The 17676-nt window shown below is 46.6% G+C and overlaps 2 protein-coding genes across 3 annotated transcripts in view; one reads left to right on the top strand and one right to left on the bottom strand.

Annotated features, from left to right (window-relative positions):
* Positions 1–16062, bottom strand: part of Cnbd2 (cyclic nucleotide binding domain containing 2) — a 55126-nt gene extending 39064 nt beyond the window's left edge. The window contains exons 1-2 of one of the 2 annotated variants that reach the window (XM_052184099.1): positions 15624–16062; positions 4620–4673 (exon numbers count right to left, since the gene is read on the bottom strand). In XM_052184099.1, coding sequence (XP_052040059.1) covers positions 4620–4673; positions 15624–15929 — 360 coding nt within the window. In that variant the 5' untranslated portion in view covers positions 15930–16062. Of the gene's footprint in view, positions 1–4619; positions 4674–15574 lie in introns of both variants that reach the window. The other variant, XM_052184100.1, reaches the window with a different exon arrangement.
* A 51-nt stretch (positions 16063–16113) lies between these two features.
* On the top strand, positions 16114–16608 carry Scand1 (SCAN domain containing 1). Its single transcript, XM_052184114.1, has one exon. It carries the CDS (start codon positions 16114–16116, stop codon positions 16540–16542), a length of 429 nt encoding a protein of 142 aa, XP_052040074.1. The 3' UTR covers positions 16543–16608.
* Positions 16609–17676: the final 1068 nt, after the last annotated feature.

Raw genomic sequence — 17676 nt, 5'->3', positions numbered from 1 at the left:
TTGTGACAGAGCAGAGGCTGAAAGGGAGGCCTGGGGGAAGGGCCCGTCTGCTGGAGCTCCTCAGGAGGAGGCCTGGCCACTTTCCTGTTTTGAGGGTTTACAACGTTTACAAAGGGAGCCCAAGGCAGGGGAAGCCTTTCCAGCCTCTTGAGTGGTGTGAATATCCACCAAGAGTCACGCCGCGACCACTCCTTGGGCCTGGGTCTGCGGTCCTGTTGTTCTCCTGTGTAAGGAGCAGTGATGTTAGCATCTGCACCGGTGTCCTGCTGAGGGTGGGTGCAAAAGGAAGAAGTCAAGAATAAGGCTCACTATCCTTTGCTGCCCTGCCTTGGTTTTTCCTCTCTGTTCAAGAAAGAATGGGTAAGAGCATGATCTCAGAGCCCACCCCCTACCCCCAGGGAGGAAGGCTATAAAGCAGGGATAATAATTCACTTCTGAGCCTCTCTGGATCTTCTTTGTGTCAAGCTGTGAATCTGAGAGGTACAGAGACCACCATTCCTCCACAGCCTCTCCCACGCCTGCTTCTTTCTCCATGTCTGCTCAGGAGTCCCCTCCCCCAGCCTGAGGCCTGCCTCACTCCTTCCACCACCCGGACCTGCCAGTTATGACACACCCCATTTCTCCCCATGGTTCCTAAATTGGTAAATGGCACAACTGGGCCTTTTGTCTTTCTCGGGCAAGGACAATTAATCTTTCCCTATCAGTCAGTGGAAACAAACAGCTTCCTTCAGTGGGAAGCTTCTAACTCCTCAAAGCCTGCCAACAGCTGCTGGAGGCCTGGTTCCAAGCAAAACCTTATTCTGAGAATTTGTTGATTGCACAAGCAAAAATTCTGGAGAGAAGGCAACAGTACAATACCAGAATCCATCTACTGTTTACTGAGCTATCACAGGCTTTACGCTTGCAACCTGTGAGGGGGGGCCTTCATTTCAACCCTCTTTATAAAGACACTGGGGCTCAACATGGCCAAATGACTGGCAGAGTCATTGAACTGTCTTAAAGAAAGTAAAAGGTGGGCTGGGCGGTGGTGGCACACGCCTGTAATCCCAGCACTCTGGGAGGCAGAGGCAGGCGGATTTCTGAGTTCGAGATCAGCCTGGTCTACAGAGTGAGTTCCAGGACAGCCAGGGCTACACAGAGAAACCCTGTCTTCAAAAAAACAAAAAGAACAAAAAAAACAAAAAAAACAAAAAAAAAAGAAAGAAAAGTAAGTAAAAGGTGTTCATTTATAGGCCAGACACTTGAGACACCGCCCAGTGGGCCGTGGCTTGGTCCCAGAAGTCCCATCAGATCACTACAATCGAAATCCTTCCGTCAACTGCAAGCAAACACTGAAAGCTGCTAAGATAACTGACTCTGTGTCTAAAATCCGAGAAGAAAAAGACATCAATGACAGTTCGATGCTCTCTGAGGGAGCTGCACTCCCCATGACAACAACTGTTACCTCACTTTGTTTTTATATCAAGATCCTCAGTGAAAAACTGGGATTGCAAGTAGCACAGGATACACCTTTCTTCCTAGGTGTAGCTGCAGCCAACCCCCAACCACTAGAGAAAATAAAAAGTAGTGACTGTAGCAATGACAGCCAGAACAGAGGCATGGGCTGGAGAGCTGGGGGTGTGGCCCTGGTCGAGCATCTGCTTAGAATGCATCTAAAGCAGTCATGGTAGACCTTATTTATACTACACACACACACACACACACACACACACACACACACACACACACGGACAGACACACACAGGCATACACACACGGACACACACACACAACATGTTCCAACATGAATACACAGAGAAAGAAATCATTAGGATAAGGACTGTGGACTTACACACGTTTCCTGGGTTTGCTACTGGACTATACCATGCACTATACTATACTATTGGGGAAAACTAGGATAGGGACACCAGACTGTAGGAGACCAAACGGTGGGAAGCCAGGTCTTCACCAGCCCCCACTTTGAGATTCCCCTTTTGCTGACCCCTTGTTAGAAGCCTCTTTTACAAGGATGATTGTAGGAACCAACTGGTCTTTATCTTAGATAAACACCTGAGGTTGTTAGAGAAGAACCAGCAATCCAAAAAAGTTATAAGATGCCTCCAGCCTCCGCCAGCCTGTCACCAGCATCCGTACCAGATGTCTTCCCTTCCTTCTGTGCCCTAAATCATTCTCCTGCAGTCCCTCCTTATCTCTCCTTACGGTGGGCTTAAAACTAGGCCCTGTTCCCGTTAGTAAACAGACCTTGACATGAACCCCTGATGCTTGGTCTCCTCTTCTTTCCCGCCCATTTATTTCTTTACAGGCTTGGGTCCTCCTCGGGTCTACGAATAACTAGGTCCCGGGCCGGGATACCAGACCTCTCCTGTGTGCTGCTTTTACACCTTTCTATGAGTCTGTTTCATCTGCAAGAGTGACAGCGGGGCTGGCGCAATGCCGCAGCTGATAAGAGCTCTTGCTCCTCTTGCAGAGGACCTGGGTTTGGTTCCCAACACCCACACCGCAGCTCACAACCTGTAACTCCAGTTCCTGGGGATGCCACACCCCTCTTCTGGCCTCTGTGAGCTTCTGCACATTCAAGGTACATACAGGCTTGCACACATACACAGAAAAAAAAACAAAACAGGTACAGTTAAAAAATTAAACATTACAAAATAAGAAAAAAAACAGAAGGATGCGAGAAACAAGGAAAATAAATGTCAGGTGAGAGACACAAAATAGGAGAGAGAAAAGAAATAACAGGAAACATGAACAACCAAAGAACTCAAAAGGCTTGGCACATTTTAAAAGGAGATCAAGCTGGGAAGTGGTGGCGCACACCTGTAATCCCAGCACTCTGGGAGGCAGAGGCAGGCAGGTTTCTGAGTTCGAGGCCAGCCTGGTCTACAGAGTGAGTTCCAGGACAGCCAGGGCTATTACGGAGAAACCCTGTCTCGAAAAAAACCAAATCCAAAAAACCAAAAAAAAAATTTTAAAAAAATAATTAAAAAAAAAAATAAATAAAAGGAGATCAAGGTGGCATGGTGGCACTCACCTTTAATCCCAGGAGCTCACAGGGCAGCTGGATCTCTGAGGTCAGGACCAGCCTGGTCTACAAATTGAGTTCCCGGAAAACCAAGGCTATTATACCCTTTCTCAGAGAGGAGGGTGGAGAGGGAGACAGGCTTTTGAGAAGCGAAAGTCAGTTCAGAAACAAAATACACGGGAAGTTGCACATGTGTGGGCAGCCTGCCGCATACACACAAGGTTCTAGATTCCACTCCCAGACAGATCTGCCAAAGAAAACCATAAAAGGGACCCAGGAATCCTGTAGACAATGATTATGAGAGAGAGAGAGAGAGAGAGAGAGAGAGAGAGAGGCAGAGACACAGAGACACAGAGGCAGAGAGAGGAGGGAGATGCAAGAATATGTATTCTTTCTTGAGCTTGATCCACCTACATAAAATGCCAGGGGTGGCAGCAGTCCCAGGCACAGACTCACAACAGTAGTCCCAGCAATCCCAGGCACAGAGAGATGGACCCTTGGGGTCTGCAGGGCAGGCAACCCGGCCTATCCTATGCAGTGAGCTCCAGGCAAATGAGAGACCTTGTCTCAAGAAACAAGATGAGTGACTGGAGAGACAGCTCAGTGATTAAGAGCACCAATTTGAGCCGGGCAGTGGTGGCGCACACCTGTAATCCCAGCACTTGGGAGGCAGAGGCAGGCGGATTTCTGAGTTTGAGGTCAGCCTGGTCTACCGAGTGAGTTCCAGGACAGCCAGGGCTACACAGAGAAACCCTGTCTCGAAAAAACCAAATCCAAAAAACAACACCACCAACAACAACAACAAAAAAAAAGAGCACCAATTTGCTCTTCTGGAGAACATGGGTTCCCAAATAACACCCATGTGATGGCTGACAACCATTTTTAATCCAGTTCCAGGAGATATCAGGCCCTCTTGTGGCCTCTGCATGATACACAGAAGTACACTCAGGACAGACACTCAGACCCACAAAATAAAAATGAATCTTAAAAACAACAGCAGTAACAAGATGGGTGGCTCCTGAGGAATGACACCCAAGGTTAGCCATGGATACACAAACACACAGACACACACACACACACACACACACACACACACACACACACACACGAGGTTGGGTATTATAGCTGAGTGATGACACACTTTTCAAGACAGGGTTTCTCTGTGCAGCTCTGGCTGTTCAGAAACTCACTCTGTAGGCCAGGCTGACCTCAGACTCACAGAGATAGACCTACTGTGTGAAATGGTATGATTGATTCTCACAAAATACAAATACAAAATTGCTATCTGACCCAGCAGTTTCACCTATAAGAACATAAATTGATTGAAAATGGAAATTAAAAAAAAAAATTAAAGAGGCAGGTAGATTTCTGAGTTCAAGGCTAGCCTGGTCTACAGAGTAAGTTCCAGGACAGCCAGGGCTACACAGAGAAACCCTGTCTCGGAAAAAAAAAAAAAAGAAAGAAAGAAAGAAAGAAAGAAAAGAAAATGGAAATTCAAAGACCAATATCACAGCAATTTTATCCAAAATAGTCAAAGGGTAAAAGCAAGTAATATGTTTATGACATGGGAATCAATTTTTAGAATAAAACCACTTACTCTTTTCTTTCTCGCTACCCAGCTCCTCATCTTCTGTGTGGACGACAGCTTAATCTGCAAAATTCAGAACAGGATGTTTGTAAATATATAGAGAGATTTAATACATATAACATAATTTAATGTTTGTAAATATATATATAAAGATTTATTCATGCCAGGCAGTGGTGGTACATGCCTGTAATCCCAGCACTCTGGGAGGCAGAGGCAGGCAGATTTCTGAGTTTGAAGACAGCCAGGTCTACAGAGTGAGTTCCAGGACAGCCAGGGCTACACAGAGAAACCCTGTCTCGAAAAACCAAAAAAAAAAAAAAAAAAAAAAAGGATTTACTCATTATATGCAAGTACACTGTAGCTGTTCTCAGACACCCCAGAAGAGGGCATCAGATCTCATTATGGATGGTTGTGAGTCACCTTGTGGTCAATGGGATTTGAACTCAGGACCTTCAGAAGAGCAGTCAGTGCTCTTAACTGCTGAGCCATTTCTCCAGCACTATACATATATATTTATGTACTCATTTCTGACTATATGACTGAGGAATGTGATGGTTTAAAGAGAAACAGTCCCACAGGCTTATGTGTTTGAACGCTGGGCTCCCAGGGAGCAGCACTATTGGGAGGGGTGACCTTGTTGAAGGAAGTGTGTCACTGGAGCATGGGCTTTGAGGTCTCAAGAGCTCAAGCCACTTCACTTCTTGCTGCCTGTGGATCCAGATGTCGAACGCTCCTTCTCCAGCACCATGCTGGTCTGGACGCTACCATGCTTCCCCCAGTGATGATAAGGGACTGAACCTCTGAAACTGTAAGCCAGCCCCAAAGAAAGGTTTTCCTTTATAAGAGCTGCCATGTTCATAGTGTCTTTTTAGAGCAATAAAATTCTTACTAAGACAGGGAGTTACTGTTTAAAGGGCTATGTTTGTTTTAGATGAGAAAAAGAAGGAAGTGTGGGAGATGGCTAGATCACAGCTGGTGCCCTGTAATGTGGGTGACCCAGAAGCCACAGAAGTGGACACTCAATAACAGTTCCAGAGTATGCCGGCACACACACTCAGCAGCTGAGGGCGGTAGGCTCTGTAGTGTGAGGTCATTCTCTACCACAAAACACGTTTGAGGCCATCCTGGGAAACATGAGACTCATTCTCAAAAGAATGACCAAAATGGCCAATTAGGAGGTTGAAACAGGAGACTCTCAAGCTTGAGACCAGCCCAGGCTACAGGGAAGACCCTATCTCAAAACAAACAAAGGCAAAAACAATGCAGGCTGGGCAGTGGTGGCACATGCCTTTAATGCCAGCACTCAGGAACTAGAGGCATGGAGATCTCTAAGTTTGAGGCCAACCTCATCTATAGAGTGAGATCTAGGACAGCCAGGGCTACACGAAGAAACCCTGTCTCAAAAAACAAAAACAAGCTGGGCGGTGGTGGCACACGCCTGTAATCCCAGCACTCTGGGAGGCAGAGGCAGGCAGATTTCTGAGTTTGAGGCCAGCCTGGTCTACAGAGTGAGTTCCAGGATAACCAGGGCTACACAGAGAAACCCTGTCTCAAACATAAATAAATAAATAAATAAATAAATAAATAAAATAAAACAAAAACAAAAACAAAAAACCCAAAGCAAACATACAAACAAAACAGCACCAATAATGATGGCACGTCCCTATATATATATATATAGCCCAGGACTTCAGCTGGGGCAGGAAGATTATGAGTTCAAGACCAGCATGGCAAGTTTGAGGTTCACTTGGGTAAATGGTTAAAATGGTGATATTTATGTTATGTATTATCTTGCTACATTTTTAAAAACTACTAAAATAAAAGCCCTCAAAAATAAGAAAACCACTACCAGCAGTAAAAATTATACAGTGGATTTGAACAAACATTTGCCACACAAGAGAGAGGAATGGTGCCAGGCGGTGGTGGCGCACACCTTTAATCCCAGCACTTGGGAGGCAGAGGCAGGCAGATTTCTGAGTTGGAGGCCAGCATGGTCTACAGAGTGAGTTCCAGGACAGCCAGGGCTATGCAGAGAAACCCTGTCTTGAAAAAAACAAAAAAAAAAGAGGAATGGTAAAAGGAAATATATGCAATATCAGTTATTAGAAATTAAAAATAAGGGCTGGAGGGATGGTTCAGTGGTTAAGAGCACTGACTGTTCTTCTAGAGGTCCTGAGTTCAATTCCCAGCAACCACATGGTGGCTCACAACCATCTGTAATGGGATCTGATGCCCTCTTCTAAAAGCGTACTTACATAAAGACAAATCAATCTTTAAAAAAGAAAATAAAAGAAATTAAAGATAAAAAGATAAAACCACAGTGACACACCACTGAACATGACGATTTTATTTTTAAATCCCTGACTGCTTTGGAACTCAGAGCTCCATCTGCCTCTGGGATTAAAGGTGAGTGCCCCACACCCAGCTTCAGCAATACTTTTAAAAGCTTGACAGTACGCCTACCAAGTGTCAGGAAAGACCCGTACAAGCCTGGGTCCTGAGCCTTGGTCCCACATCGCCTAGGCATATCTACTCTAAGCTTTAACTTTAGTTGAGAAGCAAAGGGGCTGTCCTGGGGTTCTGTGAATCAACATGTTTACTTCACGGTCAACTTGATTATATTAAGGGACATCCAGGGCTGGAGAGATGTTCAGTGGTTAAGAGCACTGACTGCTCTTCTAAAGGTCCTGAATTCTATTCCCAGCAACCACATGGTGGCTCTCAACCACCTACAATGTGATCTGATGTCCTCTTCTGGTGTGTTAGCTGCAGTGTGCTCATATAAATAAAAAGTAAATAAATCTTTAAAAAAACAGAAACCTCCAGGAGCTGCAGTGAGGAGCACTCCCTGTTCTTAGGGATGTTCAGTTCCCAGTGTGTCTATACCCAGTGGCTCATAAGCGTCTGTAACTCCTCCTTCAGGGGTCTGATGCCTTTGGCCTCTGGGGACACCTGCTCTCACGCACACATGCCCACATGTGTACACACATACATACACATAATTTAAAATAATAAAGATAGGGGCTGGAGAGATAACTTAGGAGTTAAGAGACAGGCTGCTCTCCAGAGGGCCTGAGTTCACTTCCCAGAATCCATATGGTGGCTTTCAAACATCCATAACTCCAGTTGCAGGGGATCTGACGCCCCCTTCTGGCTTCCAGAGGCAATATAAGCACACAGTGCACCAACAAATTTGCAGGTAAAATACACATACTAATTTCTTTTTTTCTGGGACAAGAAGAACTGTCTATGTAGATCAGAATGGCCTCAAACATATAGAGACCGTCCTGCCTCTTCCTTCAAGTGCAAAGATTAAAGGTGCATGTACTACACCTGGCCCCATAAAAATTTGAAAAATATAATAGTAGTAGTAGTAGTAATGTTAAAAATATTTGAAAAAAGCCGGGCGCTGGTGGTGCACGCCTGTCATCTCAGCACTCTGGGAGGCAGAAGCAGGCGGATTTCTGAGTTTGAGGCCAGCCTGGTCTACAGAGTGAGTTGCAGGATAGCCAGGGCTATACAGAGAAACCCTGTCTTGAAAACACCAAATCCAAAAAACAAACAAACAAAAAAGACCCAAAAATATTTGAAAAAGCAAAACCTGCCTAGCTCAGCTCAGCTTTGGATGTATGAAATGGCCTGTCTAAGGACAGTTAGATCCTGAGGGCTCTGATCCAAGTGAATCCTAAAGAGTAAATTAACCCTTTAAAGCCATGATAGCAGAGCATTACAGATGGTGGAACTGTGGAAGGTGGGGTCTGAGAGGAAGAAACAGGTCCTGGGGTTGTGGGGAGAGGGGGCTGTGTATGGCTATGGCTTCTTCTGTTTCCTTCTTTTTCTGCTTCCTAGCGAGAAAGAGCTAAACAAGCCCACCCCACACCTGCCCCTGGTATGTTCCTACAAGCCACACCTACCCCTGGTATGTTCCTACAAGCCACACCTACCCCTGCTATGTTCCTACAAGCCACACCTACCCCTGCTATGTTCCTACAAGCCACACCTGCCCCTGCTTTGTTCCTACAAGCCACACCTGCCCCTACTATGTTCCTACAAGCCACACCTGCCCCTGCTTTGTTCCTACAAGCCACACCTGCCCCTACTATGTTCCTACAAGCCACACCTGACCCTGCTTTGTTCCTACAAGCCACACCTGCCCCTACTATGTTCCTACAAGCCACACCTGACCCTGCTATGTTCCTACAAACTACACCTATGCCTGCTGTGTTCCTACAAACCACACCTACTCCTGCTATGTTCCTACAAACCACACCTGCCCCTGCTATGTTCCTACAAGTCCACCCCACACCTGCCCCTGCTATGTTCCTACAAGCCACACCTACCCCTGCTATGTTCCTACAAACCACACCTGCCCCTAGGTTCCTACAAATCACACCTGCCCCTGCTGTGTTCCTACAAATCACACCTGCCCCTGCTATGTTCCTACAAACCACACCTACGCCTGCTGTGTTCCTACAAACCACACCTGCCCCTGCTATGTTCCTACAAGCCACACCTGCCCCTGCTTTGTTCCTACAAGCCACACCTGCCCCTACTATGTTCCTACAAGCCACACCTACCCCTGCTATGTTCCTACAAGCCACACCTACTCCTGCTATGTTCCTACAAGCCACACCTGACCCTGCTATGTTCCTACAAACCACACCTACACCTGCTGTGTTCCTACAAACCACACCTGCCCCTGCTATGTTCCTACAAATCACACCTGCCCCTGCTATGTTCCTACAAACTACACCTATGCCTGCTGTGTTCCTACAAACCACACCTGCCCCTGCTATGTTCCTACAAGCCACACCTACTCCTGCTATGTTCCTACAAACCACACCTGCCCCTGCTATGTTCCTACAAGTCCACCCCACACCTGCCCCTGCTATGTTCCTACAAACCACACCTACGCCTGCTGTGTTCCTACAAGCCACACCTACCCCTGCTATGTTCCTACAAACCACACCTGTCCCTGCTATGTTCCTACAAGTCCACCCCACACCTGCCCCTGCTATGTTCCTACAAACCACACCTACGCCTGCTGTGTTCCTACAAACCACACCTGCCCCTGCTATGTTCCTACAAATCACACCTGCCCCTGCTATGTTCCTACAAACCACACCTGCCCCTGCTATGTTCCTACAAACCACACCTGCCCCTACTATGTTCCTACAAGCCACACCTACCCCTGCTATGTTCCTACAAGCCACACCTGCCCCTACTAGGTTCCTACAAGCCCTCCCCACACCTACCCCTGCTTGTTCCTACAAGCCACACCTACCCCTATGTTCCTACAAACCACACCTATCCCTGCTATGTTCCTACAAACCACACCTATCCCTGCTATGTTCCTACAAACCACACCTACCCCTGCTATGTTCCTATAAGCCACACCTACCCCTGCTATGTTCCTACAAACCACACCTACCCCTGCTATGTTCCTACAAACCACACCTACCCCTGCTATGTTCCTATAAGCCACACCTACCCCTGTTATGTTCCTACAAGACACACCTACCCCTGCTATGTTCCTTTAGGCCCACCCCACACCTATTCCTGCTATGTTCCTACAAGCCCACCCCATACCTACCCCTGCTATGTTCCTACAAGCCCACCCCATACCTACCCCTGCTATGTTCCTACAAGCGTGTGTTCCACCCAAGCACCACAATCCCAGCACTCAGGAGGCCGAGGCAGACAGATCTCTAAGTTTGAGGCCAGCCTAGTCTACAAAGTGAGTTCCAGGATAGTCACGGCTACACAGAGAAACCTTGTCTTGAAAAACTAAAAGACCACAAAACAAATAAACAAAGTAATATAATTTCTTGGGGCTGGAGAAATGGCTCAGCGATTAAGGACACTAAATGCTCTTCCAGAGGATTGAGTTTCTTTCTTACTTTCTTTTTTTTTAAGATTTATTATTATATTTAAGTACACTGTAGCTGTCTTCAAATATCCCAGAAGAGGGCATCAGATCTCATTACTGATGGTTGTGAGCCACCATGTGGTTGCTGGGATTTGAACTCAGGACCTCTGGAAGAGCAGTCAGTGCTCTTAACCACTGAGCCATCTCTCTATCCCAAGGATCAAGTTTCAATTCCTAGCACCTACAAGGCAGCTCACAACTGTAACTCTAGTTCTAGTTTTATTTTTTAAAGATTTATTTATTTATTATATTTAAGTACTATATTTATGTAAGTATTATATTTAAGTACTACAACTGTCTTCAGACACTCCAGAAGGGGGCATCAGATCTTGTTACAGATGGTTGCTCTCTCTGGCTCCTGTCTCTCCTGGCCTGTTGACTCAGGCCCAAAGATTTATTTATTTATTATATGTAATACATTGTAGCTGTCTTTAGACACTCCAGAAGGGACATCTCATTATGGATGGTTGTGAGCCACCATGTGGTTGCTGGAATTTGAACTCGGGACCTTCGGAAGAGCAGTCAGTGCTCTTAAAAACTGAGCCATCTCTCAGCCCATAACTCTAGTTCTAAGGGCTGACCTCACACCAAAGCACATGAGATAAATAAAATTCAATAAAATTTTAAAATGCTGCTCAATTAAAAAACCATACAATCTCTCTACTATTTTGCAACTTCCTACGAATCTACATTTCCCAAATACGAAGGGTTTTGTTGTTACATCTTCTTGAGACAGTGTCTCACTATGTAATTCAGGTTGGTCTCAAACTTCCAATACCTTTCCCTCAGCCAATGGGATGATAGGATTACAGCTTTGGTACCCAGCAGGTTAAAAAAAAAAAAAAGTTATAGAGAAAAAGAGCTCCAGGCTTCTTCCTGTCCACAGTCCCTAACATGCTATTCCTCTGGTTTCCTTCTGTTGCTGTGCTGAAACACTCTGACCAAAAGCAACCTGGGCAGATGTATTGGCTGGTTTTGTGTGTCAACTTGACACAGGCTGCAGTAATCAGAGAGAAAGGAGCTACAGTTGAGGAAATGCCTCCATGAGATCCAGCTGTAAGGCATTTTCTCAATTAGTGATCAAGGGTGGAGGACGACCCATTGTGGGTGGTGCCATCCCTGGGCTGGTAGTACTGGGTTCTATAAAAAAGCAAGCTGAGCAAACCAGGGGAAGCAAGCCAGTAAGAAACATCCCTCCATGGCCTTTGCTTCATGTCCTGCCTCCAAGTTCCTGCCCTGTGAGAATTCCTGTCCTGACTTCCTTTGGTGATGAACTGCAATGTGGAAGTGTAAGCTGAAAGAACCCTTTCCTCCCCAACTTGCTTCTTGGTCATGTTTTGTGCAGGAATAGAAACCCTGAACACAAGTACAAGAATACAAGTACTGAACAAGAATACAAGTACTGAACAAGAATACAAGTACTGAACGCTGCCTGTCACCGCAAGGAATAAGACTGTTGTTAATGTTAATATAGAGTAGTAAACCAGGGAACCAGGCAGAAGGAAATCTGAAGCCACTAGGTCTAGCAAACACAAGAGTTCTACCCTTTCCACTTCTGAAAAGAACTTAGGCAATAGCAAATGCAAATAGCGTTCTATGTCAGAGAATGGGGACAACTGGGACAGAGCAGCTTGTGTAAGGAAGTAATAGCTGATCAACTAACAGAAATGCAGATTTAGAGCAGCAGCAAGAAAAGGCTTTGTCCGGATTGGCAGGTGAAGTCTCCCAAGCTTACAGGTCAGCAACTACAACCCTTCCCCCCGTGGTGACTTTCAAGGTCATCTTTCACACCCCTAGGGGGGGGGGAATGTCCTCCAAGGGTAGGCAAGATGATGATCATCAGAAATCTGTCCTAATGGTTGTTACAGGGCTCTTACAGGAGCTCTGCACAGACTTCAAAGGAAGAGCAAGGATGCCTAAGATCCCATCATATGGGGCCTGAACTGGTTTTGTGTCAAACTGACACTAGAATCTTCAGAAAGGAAGGCGCTTCAATTGAGGAAATGCCTCCATGAGATTCAGCACGAAGACATTTTCTCAATTAGCGATCAATGTAGGAGGGCCTGGCCCATTGTGGGTGGTGCTCCCCTTGTTCTGGAAGCCCTGGGTTCTAATAAGGAAGCAGGGTGAGCAAGCCATGGGAAGCAAGGCAGTAAGCTGCACCCACCAAGGCCCCCGCATCAGCTCCTGCCTCCAGGCTCTTGCCCTGTGTGAGTTCTTGTGTGAGTTCCTGCCCTGCCTTCGGTGACGAACGGTGATGTGGAAGTGTAACTGAATAAATCCTTTCTTCTCCAAGTTGCTTTTTGGTGTTGGTATTTTGTCACAGCTACAGAAACCCTAAGACAGGACGCCTACCCTTTTCTGGAAAATGGAGATACACAACTTATTTGGGAGTAAGCTGTCAAACAGAATGTACCAGCTGCCAGGGGCTGCCAGGGATGGCACTTGCTGGTACCATCTGAATTCTCACAGAAACTCCCATGAAGTTAGTTCTGTCTCAAACCCTGGGACAGATGGTTGCATTGCCTATTTAATATGTCAAAGTGAACCTGGCCACCAGGTTATCCCAGCATCCTTCAGTCCCTGCCTATTACAGAGTCCTCCTGGCTCATATACCCTACCCCCTACCCTGAACTCTGCAGCCCAGTGGCGCCCTACCCTGTATCATCCAGCCATTTTGATTACCTACTAGCTTTGTACCTTTGGGCTTCCTGGCTGTGGCACCTGGCTCCCCTCTCTCCCTTCTGCCTTCCCCTTCTCTCTCTTCACCACCTGGCTCAGGATCATGTCCCCTCTGGACTCTCCCAGGTGTCTCTGACTCTGGCTATGCTTTCCTTGTTATCTACAATAAAACTTCCCCTCCACTGTGCCTGGGAACCACAGTCATGTTCTTTCCTTTTTATTTCTCTTTTCCATTCAAGTTCTTGCATTCAGATTTTTTTATTGTATAGATTAAAACAGCAACAACTGTAGCTCAGAGGCTGAAGGCAATGCACCTGACCTAATGAAAATGTGTGTGTGTGTACTTAATCCATGCGTGTGCACAGGTGTGTGAGTTCAGGAGAGGGTGCTTTACTCAATAGAGATAGGGTCTCAGGTTGAATTTAGAAGTATATATTGGATAGGCTAACCACACAGCTCTTTTGAGCTCTACCTGTGTAAGGTTGTAGGCTAGCTCAGCCGTGCCTGGTTTTTACCTGGGTATGGGGAGATTCGGGGCCTTGTGCTAGCACAGCAAGCACCAGTAGAAGAATTTTAATCCAGCAATACGGCTGCTCCAGCAAGGGATCACATTCAAAGACCTTCTAGGTCTGTGTAATACGGCTGGAATGACACACCTTTAATTCCTTAGTACATACCTTAATCTCTTAACAATGAAGGTAAGCTAGATTAGTTTTATAGAAGGAAGCAGGTTGGTTGGAAAGCGAATTCTAATTAAGGGGCAGACAGACAAAGTGTGGAATCAGAGAAAGATTTGACAGAATGAGTCAGAGATAAGATATGCCCAACTCACAGGAGAACAGCACTGGAAACGACTACTGAAGGGCAGAGAGAGGGGAAAAGGTGTGGTGTGGCGTGTATTTGGCAGTTTAACAGGACAGTTTTACAGGCACAGGTTGCAGAGAGAACTATGTAGACACAGGTGAGGACAGAGGAGCCAGAAGATTACAACAGATTGCCAAAGTTAGTATGAGGCCAAGCAGAGCAATTCAGTCAGAAGCCAGGAGACGATGAATTAAATCAGTCATCTTGGAAGATTAGATTGTCCGGAGGCTAGCAGCTTTTAGAACAGAGGAGGACATTCGTGGGCTGCTCAGAGCTGTGCATTCACGAAGCTTGGGCACCATGCTCATCTCATCCCATCGTCGGGATCCCAAGCATCCTTACCAACCACACTACCTCCCTAGCTCTGACAACACTCTAGACAGCAGCTAGTCAACAAAAATACACTATAAACTGTATGTGTAATTTAAATTTTTCATTAGTAGCTGTATTTTAAAATTAAAGACACAGGTAAAATTTAATAATATAGTTTATTTTACCCCATACATACAAAATTACATAGCATACTCGAATATGTAATAAATATAAACCCTTTTCTTTTCCTACACAGACACATGTGTATTCTACACTATAATACATCTCAATTTGAGGTATTTGCATTATTCCAAAGGTTAGTAAATACACGAAGCAAATGGCTACCATATGGGACATCGTCATTTACAGTCCACTTATTAATCTTATTTATTATTTATTAATTTATTTATTTATTTAATGTATTCACCATTGCTCTCTTCAGACACACACACCAGAAGAGGGCATCAGACTCCATTGCAGATGGCTGTGAGCCACCATGTGGTTGCTGAGAATTGAATTCAGGACCTCTGGAAGAGCAGTCAGTGCTCTTAACTACTAAGCCTTCTCTCCAGTCCCCTACTACTTATTCAAGTTAAAAAGTACTACCCACCGAATCACTTTCTCTTGGTTTTCGAGGATAAGCAAAAATAATGACAAAGAAGCCCTGAGCATTTGTTTTGGGCCAGGAAAGTCTAAAACTCTTTCCCTCAAATACTTTGTCCTTCTCAAAATAAAGTGAGATCTACTGCACCTATGCAGGTGACAAGGTTTGTGTATTTTTTTTGTTTGTTCGTTTGTTTTATTCGATACATTTTTTATTTACATTTCAAATGGTTTCCCCTTTTCTAGAAGGTTTGTGTATTCATTGAGAGTCTCGGCTCACTTTATTTAGTCTCAGGCTCAGGGGTGGCCTCTAGATCTGGGATTTTAATAAGTTTTTTTGTTTTGTTTCGAGACAGGGTTTCTCTGTATAGCCCTGGCTGTCCTGGAACTCATTCTGTAGACCAGGCTAGTCTCGAACTCAGAAATCCGCCTGCCTCTGCCTCCCAGAGTGCTGGGATTAAAGGCGTGCGCCACCACTACAGGGTAGTCTTTTTTAAAGTAGTTGGAGCCCCTGTCCCGCTGTCCCACCCAGGTCATCCGCCCAAGCTCCTGGCCAACCATCACCCTCCTTTACCCAGGACTGTCAGCCAGGGCCAGCATTTGCCCTGGCAGGCGCAGGTCACCTGCATGACAGGACGGTCCTTCGGTTGGGCTAGATCCGCCTTTATCTTATACTTCATGGCCTCTCTCTCCTTCTCTTCCTCCGATCTAGAATCCGATTCAGACTCAGATTTCGACTCCGTCTTCTGCGTCTCCATCTCCTCGGTCTGCGGCTTCCGCGGCTTCCGCGTCTCCTCCAATGGGAGCTCTCTACTGCCGCCATCCTTACTGTCTGAAGAGCTGGTATCTACCGACCCCAAGGACTTCTCCAGCTCAAACGTCACGTGACTTGAAAGGGACGCGCCTTCCGGATTCTCGGATTTATCCATTTCCGGCTACCGAGGAGCTTCGCTGGTAGAGGTAAGCTCGGCTCGCCTGCGACCTGTCCCGAGTCCGGGTCCCGCCGGGGTGTGCGGGCTCTGCCCTTCAGCGGGTCTCTCTTACCTCATTCCGGTGCAGACGCAGAAGAAGCGCGTAACTGCGAAACAAAGGGTGACGCCGACAGCCGTAGTCATGGCGGCGCCGCAGCCCAGCCAGGCCGCCCAAAGCCCCGCGGCGCCGCCCGAGCAGCAGGAAGGAGCCGGCGACTGTGCGGACCCGGAACCCGACTCCGGGAGCTCCCCAGCCCGGGACCTCCCCGGCGCGCCCGCAGCTTTGAACGCAGCGCCGCAGGCTGACGCCGCCCCGCGGCCCGGAGCCTCTCGGCTGGGCCCCGAGACCTTTCGCCAGCGCTTCCGGCAGTTTCGCTATCAGGACGCAGCCGGTCCCCGGGAAGCCTTCCGGCAGCTGCGGGAGCTGTCCCGCCAGTGGCTGCGGCCCGACATCCGCACCAAGGAGCAGATCGTGGAGATGCTGGTGCAGGAGCAACTGCAGGCCATTCTACCCGAGGCGGCCCGGGCTCGGCGGCTGAGGCGCCGCGCGGACGTGCGCATCACCGGCTGAGCGGCGGAGCCTGGGGCTCCCTGGACTAATACCCTACCCCGAGTTAATAAAAGTTGGATTTTGACAGCTCCGGTGTCTGGTATGTCTTGCCGTTCGTCCTTCATTTTTTGGGTTTATTTTACGAACTTGATGCCCACCTTTCCAGCTGATAGAGGATTCTGGGAACCTGTAAGAGTAAGGCTTTTTATTTCTGGGTCACCGAGTATGCGCGGAGCTGTGTGCCCTTAGGCGGGAAATTTCCTCCTCACCTGGTTGACTAGGACTAGACCACACCCACAGTTCTAAACACTGTTGAGTTTTGTTTTGCAAAAGGCCATGTTAATGAGGTTTCTGTAGTGTATAGTGTTCTGTTTTACCCTTTGCCTCACATTATCTAGTATCTGACCTTCAGCAGTGCTCTGTGTTTTGAAAGCAGAGCAATACAGTAACTGGCACTATTAAATGCTCGGCTAGCTGGTTTACATAGTGAGTCCCAGCCTGGGCTGTGTAGACCCTCTCAAAAACAAAAACAAAAACTAAAGCAACAGAACTGATATTACCAAGGAAAACGAACTCTCTCGTTTCACTTTATGTTCGGCAGCTTAAAGATCAATTGGGATCAATACAACCGGACAACACATTGTTTTCCCATAATTTTGTTGAAAGTTACCAACGCTTACTTGGGAAGTGTTTTTGAGAACAGCATTTTTTCAGTTTTTCTTTTGAGAAGTTCATGTGTACTTTCCATAATTTCCACTTGTCCACTACTCCCTCTCGTATAACCTCTTTCACATTTGTTTTACACACACACACACACACACACACACACACACACACACACACACACACAGTATATGGTGTCCTGTGAAAGGGACTGAGAAGGCTTGGCATGGGGAGGGGAGAGATATCTCAGCGGTTAAGAGCTTCTGAAGGTCCTGAGTTCAAATCCCAACAACCACATGGTGGCTCACAACCATCCATTACTAACTAGATCTGATGCTCTCTTCTGGAGTGTCTGAAGACAGCTACAGTATAATATATATTACTATTATACATATTATCACATATAATAAATCTTTGGAAGAAATATAAAGGCTTGGCATCTGTTTCCTTGCCTTAACCTATGGGTCAAGGTCTCCTGGCTTTCTATGTATA

The sequence above is a fragment of the Apodemus sylvaticus genome, chromosome 5, assembly GCF_947179515.1.
Source record: "Apodemus sylvaticus chromosome 5, mApoSyl1.1, whole genome shotgun sequence".
In the NCBI taxonomy this organism is placed as follows: domain Eukaryota; kingdom Metazoa; phylum Chordata; class Mammalia; order Rodentia; family Muridae; genus Apodemus; species Apodemus sylvaticus.
This window is presented reverse-complemented; position numbering and strand designations above follow the sequence as displayed.

Excerpts from the sequence above, each read along its gene's own strand:
- Scand1 (XM_052184114.1), top strand. The coding sequence starts at position 16,114 with ATGGCGGCGCCGCAGCCCAGCCAGGCCGCCCAAAGCCCCGCGGCGCCG.